Raw genomic sequence first — 12359 nt, 5'->3', positions numbered from 1 at the left:
GACGACCATCCCACTCTTCCTCACTCAGAACCCTCAGCAGAATCCAACCCTGGAGATTTCTGGCTTTCTTTCACGGACCCTGTTTCCCTCCCTAAACTCCAGCTTCCACCCCTACCACCCCCAGCCTGTCCACAGCTCAATTCCAGTTTACGTATTAATCCCAGGGTTCAAGTACTTTCCCATAGGGGTCCTGAGGGAGTGGCCGGCCTGAAGGGAACCTTCCCAGTGGGGAATCCTTGCCCCTACTGGGAAAAGAACACACAAGATGTGTGGTGAGGAGGGGGTGGGAGCCTGCGTGGCCAGTCAAGAGGCAAACTGGGGGGGGGCAGGGGACCCCGGGATCACAGAGTGTGGGGGTTTGGAAAGCAGGACCACAGCTTGAGCCAATGGTCAGAACTCTTGGGGACAATTCATGCTGCTGCAGTCCCCAATCCCTCTTCCAGCCAGGGCCCTCGGTCCCAGTGCTGTGGGGAATAGACAGCCATCTTTGGGGTCCCCACCTCCACGAGGGGTCCAGCCCACAGGAGAGGACCTACGTGGAAGGAGCATCTCCATCTCCATCTGAACAGCCAGGGTCAGTCCAGGCTGCTCCGTGGTTCAGGATTCTGGTTGGGGGGAGGGCCTTCAGGCAGGGGGCCACTTCTAGTGTCCAGCAGGTTCTCATCCTTTCATGGGGGAGGGGAGGCTGGACACTGAAGTGTGGGTGGGGAGGTGTCGCGAGCGAGGACCCTCTTATTCCCAGAAACCCCACTACCTTCCAGGACAGGCTCTTCCCCCCCCCCCCCCCCCCCCCCCCCCCCCGGGACGGGCCCCCCCCCCCCCCCCCCCCCGCCCCTGGGGCAGTGCTCCCCTCCATTGAGCCCACCCCCAACACGGTGGACCCGGTGTCCTGGAAAGGGCCCAGGCCACAAAGAAGTTCCATGGATTCACCCAGGGGGGAGAAGGGAGCCCAGCCCCTGGGTCTTCCCCGCCTCATGAGCAGGCTGGGGGCTGGAGTGATGTGCCACACTCCCTTCAGCCCCCCGAAGGCTCCTTCCAAGTCTCCTCCTCCATTCCCTCCGAGTCCACGTGTTCGAGCATCTTCCAAGCCCCCAGTACAGGATATAAGGGGCAATGTGTCCCTCGGGTCCAGCCCATCCTTTAAGGGGGGCCTTCCCGGTAAACCCCAAGGCCAAGATCAGCCGGAGAGCCAGACTCATGAACCCTGGGTCAGGCTCTTGGCTGCAGAGCAGACCACATGGCCTGGCAGCCCCAAGTTGCTGAGTCAGGGAGAGGCACAGCCGGGGGGAGCGGTGGAGGCGGCCTCAGCGGCAGACCCCCGGGGCCTTCCCCCACCCCCGGCACTTCTTCCCCCTTCGCCCTAACTGCCTAACTGGTCCGGGGCTCCGGGCCAGAGGAAGCACCTGGGCCCTATCCTGGCTCCACCGGAAGCTTGCTCTGGGACCAGAAGCTGCCCTTCCCCATTCTAGGCATGGGCTTTTCAAGAGTGAAGGGAAAGGGTTCGACTCTGTAACCTTTAGATCCCTTCCAGCTCTCGTGTTCCCCCATGGGTGGCTCACAGTGCCCCCTACCGCCCTTCCCGGTCCCCCCAGCTCCCTGCCCCAAGTTCTGGCAGCCTCCTGCCCAGGGCCTGGGGTGCTCCACCGGCTGCCCCATGTCAGGGAGGGGCAGAGAAATCACTCAGGCCAGCTCAACTCTCCATTTCTCTGATTTTTATTCCCTAGGGTCTGAGCCCTAGGGTGGGGGACGGAAGGGGCTGCCCCCGCCCCCCAGGCATGCCCGGGTCCTGGCGGGCTAGTAGTAGTTGACCACTCTGCGGAGCGACTGGATGCGCGCGTTGTGGGCCTCCCAGTCGGAGCAGTTGCGGAAGTCACCCCGCTCCACCAGGTACATGCGGCCGCGGTAGTTGGGCTCCTCGTACAGGACCCACCTGGGGTCAGAGGGAGGCCAGGTGAGCCCGGGGTGGCTGAGCAGGGAGAGAAGACCTCCCACCAGGCCGCCCCTCTCCTGGCCCAGCTGGGGTCTGGAGCCTGAGCTGGGGGGTGGAGGTGTGGGGGGAGACGGCCCACAGCTGCCCCTGACTTGTCCCACCCGCCTTTTCTCAGGCCGGCCTCTCTCCTCACTTCTGATGCTCCCTTTCCCCTCAGAACGGAGAGAAAACAGCTTTTTCACCGTGGGAAGCAAAGCGGGGCTACGCGCCCGGATCTGGCTGCTGGGGTCCCTCCGGGCCCACGCCATGGTGTGTTCTGACTCTGTCTTTGCAGTGAACCCCCACTGTGGCCCTAACAGTTCTGGCCCTCCCACCCCAGAGCGCTCTGCTGTCGAAGGAACTTTCTCCCCGCTGAGACACAGACTCTGAAATTATGAGCCCATCCAGCCCAAGGCCACACAGCCCACTGAGTCGCCTGCTTAGGGCAGCTTCCCCAGCGCTCCCCTCTCCTGTCACCGTGGGCCCCCTTCTCCATCCTGACTCCGCATCTGGTACCTGGTGGGTCTGCACAAGGGTCAGGGGTCAGGAATGCTGAGAGAGGCCCAGCTTGTGAGCTGCAGGGTCGCTCAGGGCCGACCTGGTTTATCCCCACCTTCCCACACCCCCAGCCTCCCTGCGCCCTGACTTCCACTGTGCTTGAACTGCCCCCTCCCCGGCCCCCAACCTCCCCACACCCATGGGCTGGGCCTCCTCAGTAAACCTCTCCTCCCGGGCTGTGACTCTGGGCAAGGACAGGGCACGAGGAGGAAGGGAGGAGGGGGCATGGCCCATCCACAGGAGCATAGGGACTGTGCCCTTGGGGGGCAGGAAGTAAGGAGAGTGATGTGGCACATTTCCCTCCAAATGCCCTCCGGGACACGGGTCTGTGGGGACGGGTCAATCCTGGGCTGACTCGGGAACCCGCGCAAAGCAACTCCCAGCATGTGGGAGGCGGTAGGAAGACCTGCCTGGAGGCCCCCAGCAGACCCCAGGAAAGGCCCTGAAGGAGGTCACAACCAGACCACGTGATCCAGGCCATCACCTTTGAGCAGCTTCTCCTTACTTTTTTCTTTCTTTTTCTTAACTAGTTAAAGTCACAGGAGGCCAAGGGTGAGTGCTCCGTGGGGAGGAGAGCAGAGCCCTGGGTCCAAATGTGGGGTTGGCCACACGCAGCCGCTGAGTCTCCATCTCCTCTTGGGTAAATCGAGGCCTACAGGAGACTCTGTGCCCCTGTGGTCGAAACTCTTAGCTCCTACCTTCCCACCGTTTTTCTCAAGAGGCCCCGGGGGTCCCCCAGGGTGGGTGTAGGGGTGGCAGCGAGAGTCTCAGGACACCTTCCATGCAAAGGCGTGACTTCGGCCTCCTGAGACACAATTTGGCCAGCAGTTTTCCAGGCAGATTGTTGTTCTGGAATTTGATCCCTCAGATCCCTGGATACCATCAACTTAGGGCAAACGGGGTTTCCAAGAGGCAGAGAAAGGCAGATGTGACAAAATGAATCCTGACAGAACCAGAGTGACAGAGATAGCAGGAATGGAGCAGAGTTGCCCTGGGACGCTGGGTCGGGGGCCCCGAGGAAAGGTGGGGGGGTCCAGTTCTTCCTCTGGCTCAGCCACTATCTTCATTCAGTCTCTCCCGTGACCACTGTCTTGAACCTCTTGAGGTGTTCCCTGATCCCAAACCTCAGACACACAGACAGCAGCTGGATCCCTTAGCTGCTGTGACAGGAGCCATGTTCCCGGAGCCCGAGTGGGGCTCTTCTGCAGACGGGATGGGGCTGAGGTCTCGGGAGGCTCTCTGCTCTAGACCAGGGACACTGACTTGAAGCCAAACGCCTGGCTGCTGTCCCAGCTGCACCACTCAGAAGCAGGGCAAGGTCACTTTCTGAGCCTCAGCTAACTCCTCTGTAAAAGGAGGTAACGCTATCCACTGGCTCGGTGGATGGGAGATGGGAGATGGCCACCATGAAGATATGGTGGCTGAGTCTGATGGGTACACAGGCTGCCTACGGCTGATGGAAAGAACCAAGTGTGCAGAGGCCAACAGAAGCCAGGCTAGCCCGGGGTTCTGACGACTCTCTTGCAGGAGGGCAGACAAGCCCCTCTATTCCTGGGCAAAACCCCCCTGGCCACAGCCTGTCCACCAGAAGTGAGCCACCATGACGTCAATCCCCCTGGGAGGCCTGCGTGCTGGGGGTCTGCCTGCTTGGCAGGAGAGGTCCAATTCAAGGGTCCATTTTGCTGGGTAAGTAAGGGGTGTGCAGGGTGGGCAGGGCTCCGAGCAGGGTTCCCCTGGCTCGAGTAGACCAGAGGACAGTCCATGAGATCAGTCCAATCATAGAGAACCAGTAGTTTGCCAAGTACCTCCCTACCTCTGCTCCTACTGTGGTCCCACGTGTCCTCACGAAGGCCTTCTTGAGCCATGGAGGAAGCCACCCCCTTTGCTCCACTGGGGTAGAGAAGGCAGCTGAGGGAGGGAATGGGCCTCCAGGGCAGGGGCCAGGCTGCCCCCCCTGCTGGGGTCTGACCCACCCTGCAGCCTCCCCACACTTGGCTTGTGCAGGGCCCAGCTGGGCTGTGGTCCGCGGCCTTGCGGCCTGTACTCACGCTCCGTCCCCGTACACCTTGATGGCGTTGACGCAGTTCTTGGACCAGCCCTGACTCTGCAGGAAGGGGCAGTCTTCCTGGAACTCCAGGCACTGGCCGGTGAAGTTGCAGCCCTCGAAGATTTCCAGGCGGAAGTTCTCCCCGTGCTGTGGGCCCCATGGGAGCAGAGGAAAGATGGCAAACGGCACTGAGTTTCCCTCCCCTACACAGAAGCCTGTGCGGCCAGGAACTCAGAGTCGCCCAGGGCTCCGGGCACCCAAGAGCTCCTGCGCTGGGGGGCCAGTGAGGGCCCGCCACCCCAGCACAAGGATCAACACGGCACCCTGCGTTTTCTGGCACCTTGAGATCTGGTTGGACAAAAGGGCTCTATCACTTTAAAAAGCTTCCAAGCCCCTGAACCAGTTCACTCTCCTGTTTCTTCAACTCAAGAATCCAAGGGTTAGAGAGGGCCAGACCACCTGGGAGGCTTTGGCCATGCTCTGACCAGGGCCTGGGCCACGGGGCTCCCTTCTAGCGCCCGGACTGGGGGACCCCTGTCCCAGCCACCCCAACGCATTCCTCTGCCCGTCATCCCCACCCTGGGGCCTCAGGCCAGGGGCAAGCCTTTATATGATAATATTTTACAAACTGTAATAGAACCTTTTATTAAAACAGGAAGCCAAAAATCTAAAACAAATAACAGATCTCATTTGCTGAAATCCCTGCTGGCTCACTGGGATGACAGTATATAGCCCCTTATAAGATTCCTTGCATTTCCGAAGACAGAGGAGGGCCAGCTCCCAACTGGCTGGGTCTGCATCACAGCTGGCCCTAAGGATAGCTCTTAGGAGAACAGCATTCAAAAAATACCTAGGAGAGTTTTCATAGAAATAGCATTATGCAAGATCCAGAGCCAGCCATGTTAATTCCTTTTTCCAAATGTCTACGGCCTGGTGGAAATACTAAGAAAGCATTCTTACAATTTGAGATGCCAAAGCCCAGCTGGTTTTGTAACTCGTGTAGAAAAGAGAGAGCCCCCCCCACACACACACACGAGGCTCCCTCCCTGGGGTTCCTCAGATGTTCATCAGCACCGCCTGGCCCCCATGTCCAGGGAAAGATCCTTCTGCAGACACACGGCTGAGACTCCGGTGAGAATCTGGTTCAGGAATCAGCCATTTCCCACCTGACCATGTGGACCTTCCAGCAGCTCAGTTGCACGTGTAACTTGGGAGAATCCAAAGGAATAGGAATGCTCGGTCCTCAAACCAGCCCCTCCCCGTAAGGGCAACTAGACATGAACTGTCCTTCACCACGGGTGGCGACACCCCTCATATGCTCTCCCTACACACATCGGGCCACTTGTGTGGCTCCAGGAGACCTGCCCCCAAATTCCTGAGGACTGGCTAGTGACTTAGGCCTCCTCCTTCAGTCATTCCACGGTCAGAGCATCAAAGTCTCTTGAAAAGCACTCTAAGATGACCTGCATGGGTGGATACCCCGGGCCCAAATCAGCCTGGCTTTAGCCTAATTCTTAAAGTTGGGAGGGCCATGCTCCCAGATTATTTGTCCCATGTCTGAGCAGCACCGACCCTCAGTCCCTCTGGCAGGAAGCCCCCAGCCAGAGGCCCACTCACCATTCCTATGGGGCGGCAGGAGCCCATGTGGTCATTGTGACCATTCCAGCGGAGGAAGTCGGGGTAGTCTCCATGCTCCAGGATAAACTGCTGGCCCCGGAAGTCGGGGTGATCGAAGCAGACCCAGGCGCCGCTCTCCACACGGATGGAGTTCACCCGGTTCATAAAGCCTCGGTCCTGGAAGTTGTCACAGTCCCCGTAGACCTCCAGCTTCCTCCCGGTGAAGTGCTTGCCCTCAAAGAGGATGATCTAGAAAGGCCAGGTTAGAGGGCTCAGGGTCAGGGGCTTCTCTCCTTTCAGTTTTGGGAGCAGACACCTCGTGTCCAACACCCTTGATTGAACCCTGATTCCCAGGCCCACTGTGCACAGTACGTGCTCAACACCATTAGCTGGGTGAAAGAACGCATGGATGGTGGGTTGAGGTCAGACCCAGGGCCTGGCCCTCCCCACCCTGGGGGGCTCACAGTTGAGCAGACTAATTTCAGAAGATATTTGGGGACAGGGATTCCCCCTAGTCCCTGGGCCCATTTGAAAACAGGCTCTTTTCAAACTCCCATTGCATTTTTTAAAAAGATTTTATTTATTTGAGAGAGAGAGAGAAAGCATGGGCAAGGGAAGGGGCAGAGGGAGAAGCAGGCTCCCGGCTGAGCAGGGAGCCTGAGGCGGGGCTCGATCTCAGAACCCTGGGATCATGACCTGAGCCGAAGGCGGTCGCTTAACCGACTGAGCCACCCAGGCACCCTCTCACTGCATTTTTAAAACTCAGTTTTTGTTCATGGTTAAATCATAACATCCAAGGAAGTGTTTTTAGAAGAAAGCATTTCACCCACCAACCCACCATCATAACCAAACACTGAATTACCAGAAAGTCAGGTTCCTGGGACTGGGCCCCTTAGCGGGAGAGGCTAAATGCAACAGAGCCAAGTCAGGGCCTGGTGTGGGGATTAATGGCTAAAAAGGGGGCTTTTTCAATGTAACTCATCCCTTTGTTTACTGGGCCACCCCTTTGGGTGACAGGCATGTGTCAGAGCTGGAACACTGCCAACTCAGCGGTCAGTTCACAGCATCCTATGGCAATGTAACACTGACAGGTTCTCCTTGTCCCTAACCTACACAACACTATGGGCCCCAAAGTTCATTTTCTGCCACGGAGCGTGAAATTCCAACCACGCAATAACTCTCTGGGTTTCTAGAATTGTGCTCCTAGAAGGGCCCTGGCAAAGTACAAACAATGGTGCCCAGGGACTGGTAACTGCTGTAATCACTTGCCCTGTCACCAATGACTACCCTTCTGGGCCCCCTGGGCAGAAGCTATGAGAGCCAGGGTGTGACTTCCCAGCTCTCTGGGGCCCTCTGGGGCCCTGGGGAAGGTGTGCAGGGGCATGATGGGCTCTTGGGATTGTTTGTTATTGAAGCATAACCAAACCTGTGCAGACTGAGTAATGTTCTCATCCGCTACCCTTGACCGTAGCCCCTGGAGACCAAAGGCCGCACCACATTAGCTAGGGGAGGGAGCAGAAAATGGGGGTGCCACCTTCCCGCACAAGACAGGTCTGGTCGGTGGCGCAGAGAGATTCAGGGGGATCCGGTCGCCCACCGGATTCCAAGATCCCTCAAACCGCCCCCAGAGCCGGTGCTGGAGGCCGTGGGAGACGGGGACCGTCCCGCCTCCCACACCAGAGAGGCCCTCTGCCGGGGCCAGGCCGCCCAGTTTGGGTAGGAAATTCTGCCAGTTTCGCTCAGGTTTCTGGGATGCTCAGGGCGCCTCAAGTCACAGCTTGGCCCCTGCCTCCCGAGGACGAGGAGCAGCGGAAGGCGGCGGCGTCCGTGACCGTCGGGCCGGGCCGGCAGGGGCCCCACTCACCTTTCCCGAGCGCTGCGCCATGGTGTGCGCGCCCCGCCCGCCGCCGGCCCCTATATAGCCGGCCGCAGCCCTGCTGGCTCAGCGCCGCCCGGGACAAAAGATTTGCTGGCCGGCGCGTTAGTGCTGGTCCGGCGCCCTAAGCCCGCGAGGGGCCGCCCCGCCCCGTCCGTGGGACCCAACACCGCTCCCCGCCCGCCCCCCCAGGCGCCGCGAGCCCCGCCATGCGCCGCGCCCCCTGCCCGGGCTCAGTCGGGTGCCCGCGGGGTCCCCGCGGCCCCGCGATCCCCCGGCCAGCCCCACCGCCTCCTCCGTCTCCGACCCCCGGCCGCCCGCCGTCCCTGCTGAGTCAGGGGCACGCACACGCACACACGTGCGCGCACACACGCACACGCCGGGCCCCACCGCCTCCCCTCTGCCTTGGGGTTCTCCAGCAGGGCCGCCCCTCCCCCTTCCCTCCTTGGGCACCGAGCCTTCCCGGACCTCCCGCGCCCTCCCTTTCTCACCTGGTCACCCGCGCGCGCTCAAGCTGTGACTGAGGTTTTTCTCTGGACCAAGGATGGAACCCAGCTCCTGGGAGCACAGAAGACAGCCCTTGACTGCCCCCCACCCCACCCCCCAGCGCCTCCTGCTCTGGTCTTAGCCCCCAGCCCCACCCTACACTTTCCACTCCAGCGGCACCCAGTCGCTGGTGGCCCACCCGCCCCTGCATCTCTATCCCAGGTTGTCCTCCCCTTCCTTTTCCCCTCCTGCGCTCTTGCTCCCTGAATGCTGTCCCCCACCCCGCCAGTGCTCATCCTCGATCCCTTGCCGTGTTACCCGCCCTGCCCCCGCAGCCCTCGCTGGTGGTCCGCAGCGCTCTGTACCCAAACCACCCTGGACGACAAGGATGAGTTTAAGGAAACAGGCAGCCCCATTGCAGCGTGAGACTTTCTCAGGGCACAGAAGATCTTGGCACTCAACAAAGGCTCAAAGATTGTGAAGTGAACAGAGTCAACACTGAGCCCACAAGATGTGCAGCCCCGGATTAGGCTGGGGGGATGAGATGTGTATACATAAAACAACGACTCTGGTCGTTACCTGGGGCTGGGGGCCAGCTCTGAGATCAAAGGAGACAGAGTTCATCTGCACAGGGGTGACCCCAGGGGGCTTCACGGAGGGCAGGGCAGTGGGTCCCAGTGGATGAGGGGATGCTGTGGGGAACAGTCTGAATTGTTTCTCCACTTTCAGGGAAGAATTTTGAGCACATTTCACAGATGAGATGCTTCAGGCTCAGAAGAGGAGGTCATGCAGTTCTTGGGGTGACCTTGCCCCTGTTCTGAGAGGCTGTCCAAGGATAGGCCTCTCAGCGGCCCTGGCCCAGCTGTTGCCCCCACAGGCATCCACACTGGCCAAACCACCCAGTCCAACGTTTGCCTCCCAACACGGGCCCTGTTGGGGAAATATAATTAAAAACAAAATCAAAACAAAAACAAAAGCCTGTCCATAAAGGTAGAAGAGGAAGAAAACTGTTGTATGATTGAATGAATAAGCATTAAGCCTGAATGTGATGTGCATCACAGGCCATCCGCTAAAGAGATTTCAAAGACGAGGAAATCTCAGCCTTTTTATCTAGACAGGCAGATGCGACTCACTACATATGTGTTCTTAAGAGAAATTGCCGATTTTCTTGTATCTTTGTGCTTCCAGATAGGTTTTGCAATTCAAAGGTGACAGCTGGAGCTAAGCCAGTCCTCTCCTCGCAGGAAACCAGGAGGTGGAGAGATATCTTCCTTGATTCCTTTTTCAAAGAGTTGGCTCCCAGCTCCTGGAGGAAACATTCCTGAGTTTTCAGACTGGCAAGCAGCTTGTTTAGCCATTAAAAGATGTGCATACATGTAATAAGAACCAAGAAAAGGGCGCCTAGGTGGCTCAGGTCATGATCCCGGAGTCCCGGGATCCAACCCCACATCGAGCCCTGCATGGAGCCCCACATCGGGCTCCTTGCTCAGCGGGGAATCTTCTTTTCCCTCTCTTGCTCCCCCTGCTTGTGGTCTCTCTCTCTGTCAAATAAATAAATAAAATCTTAAAAAAAAAAAAAAGAACCAAGAAAGAAATTCTAGAAGAAAAAGGAGGGATGGGGGGGTGCCTGGGTGGCTCAGTCGTTGGGCGTCTGCCTTCGGCTTGGGTCATGGTCCCGGGGTCCTGAAATCGAGGCCTGCGTCGGGCTCTCTGCTCAGCGGGGAGCCTGCTTTTCCCTCTCCCACTCCCCCTGCTTGTGTTCCCTCTCTTGCTGTGTCTCTCTCTGTCAAACAAATAAAATCTTAAAAAAAAAAAAAAAGAAAGAAAAAGGAGGGATGGGAAGTCTCTTCCCTTATTTTCAACTGGGAAAATTAAGCCTCTTATTTTTTTTAATATAAACTTTATTTTCTAGAGCAATTTTAGGTTCATAGCAAGATTGAGCTCCAAGTACAGAAAGTTCCCATATACCCCCTGCCCTCCCCAGCCTCCCCATCATCAGCACCCCCCACCAGGGTGTTATATTTGTTACAACTATGAATAAACACTGACACATCATTATCACCTGAAGTCCATAGTTTAATTTGTATTTGCCCTTACAGCACCAGGGCCAGAGCCCACAGACAATGCACCCAGGTGATGTGGGGAGATTCAAAACACAAGCAGCAATTTCAGGTGTGTTCTGCAGAGTATACATGAAAAACAACAAGCCACAGCCTCACTAAAAGAATTGGTAAAAATGAACAGGTGGATCAGATTTCTTCAACTTTAACCTCCACTCCCCTATCCCAGCGCCATGTCTCAGTTCTCACCCAGGATTTTCATTATAAGGAGGTCAGGTCTTCCATGGCTCATATGATGTATTTGTGCCCAAGAAGAATCCCTGCCCCCAAATAGTTATCTATACAAGCAAACGCCAGGCTGGCAAAACCTCACCGCTGCAGAGCCTGGTCTTTGAGTGAGTCATCTTTAATAGTGCACTGTTAAAAGGAACCTTGAAATAGGTGAGATCTTAAGCCACATATGACTGCTGGTTGGTGACAAAATGCTAGGAGAATGGCTCAGAATAAAATGATGACAGTAGAAGGAGCAGGGCTGAGGATGCCGTCTTGATTTTAAGAAAATCTCAACAATGTGCAAACTTAAGAGCTGCAAGTAGCTGCTCAGTGTGGGAAAGCTGCAAGGCATGTGCCGATCCAGTGCCCACCTGCCCGCTTCCATCCTCCTGCCTTGGGTTTTTGTCGAAACTCTTCCCTTTTGGGGTAAGTTAGAGCACAGAGAAGTCTAGAGAGTAATAGAAGGAATAATAACACACCCATTACCCAGGTTTGTTAAATCTTAACATTTTGCCATTTTTATGTCAGGTCGACTTTTTTTTCTTTAAAGAAAGAAGTCATCAGGGGCCCCCGGGTGGCGCAGTCGGGTAAGAATCTGAGTCTTGGTTTAGGCTCAGGTCTTGATCTCAAGATTGTAGGATCCTGCCGGCTCCGAGCTCAGCGAGGAGTCTGTTAAAGTTTCTCTCTCCCTCTCCCTCTGCTCCTCCCTGCTCTCTCTCTCTCTCTCAAATGAATAAATACAACTTAAAAAAAAAAAGATGTCATCAAAAGCCTTCCTTCTCCAGAAATACCCACTATCCTGATTTTTATGTTTATTATTTCTTTGAATATTTTCATACGTTTACTATTTGTGTACCTGGAAATAAGGTACATTTTACAATAGGCTAACACCATACAGGTATCCTTCCGCAATTTGTTACCTTCTTGTTTGTGACCCCAGTTTCTGAAATAGTGAATGGATAACTCTTGGTAAGTTCCTCAGAGAACCAAGTAAAATCTTCCATCTATTTATCTAGTACATTGCATGCTAGGAAAATTCAGTGTCTATTAAAAACAAGAAAGAATACAATGTGTTTGGGGTGAAATTGTGGGACCATGCCTCATGGCTTGTTGCAAGATATCAAGTATCCCGGGGTCCTATCCACTAAAGGCCTGTCCCTCCTCTATCATTGTGACAAATGGAAATACCCTCAGACATCCAAATGCCTTCAGGGGCCAATCCCACCACGTTTGGGAGCCATACCTCTGTGTGAAATTGCTGGGTGAAGCATGAGCTCACCTCAACTCCACTGGAAGCAGCCAAGGCCGCATGAATGCATGAGTGAATGAGGGCAAGCACACCAATGGTGCAGGGTTAGCCATCAGGATGTTTGCCTGGGCCTGGGTTAGTGTGTGCCCGGAAAGTGCACTGGGCAGCTTGGGGACAGCCTCGGCCCTCTGGACACACTGACCTTTGGTGGACAGGGAGGGAGG

At 56.5% G+C, this 12359-nt stretch overlaps 1 protein-coding gene across 2 annotated transcripts; it reads right to left on the bottom strand.

Annotated features, from left to right (window-relative positions):
• Positions 1-1699: 1699 nt before the first annotated feature.
• Positions 1700-8640, bottom strand: CRYGN (crystallin gamma N). 2 transcript variants are annotated; one of them, XM_032394423.1, is made up of 4 exons: positions 8559-8640; positions 6192-6440; positions 4576-4721; positions 1700-1930 (listed from the first exon to the last, which is right to left on the bottom strand). In XM_032394423.1, exons 2-4 carry the CDS (start codon positions 6354-6356, stop codon positions 1795-1797), a joined length of 447 nt encoding a protein of 148 aa, XP_032250314.1. In that variant the 5' UTR covers positions 6357-6440; positions 8559-8640; the 3' UTR covers positions 1700-1794. The 2 variants fall into 2 exon arrangements, with proteins under 2 accessions (XP_032250314.1, XP_032250313.1); XM_032394422.1 differs by lacking the exon at positions 8559-8640 and adding an exon at positions 8056-8225.
• Between the last annotated feature and the right edge of the window lie 3719 nt (positions 8641-12359).

Source organism: Phoca vitulina, unplaced genomic scaffold, assembly GCF_004348235.1.
Source record: "Phoca vitulina isolate PV1807 unplaced genomic scaffold, GSC_HSeal_1.0 scaffold80, whole genome shotgun sequence".
Taxonomy (NCBI): domain Eukaryota; kingdom Metazoa; phylum Chordata; class Mammalia; order Carnivora; family Phocidae; genus Phoca; species Phoca vitulina.
Note: the sequence above shows the minus strand (reverse complement) of the source record. Positions and strands in the feature narration are given on the sequence as shown.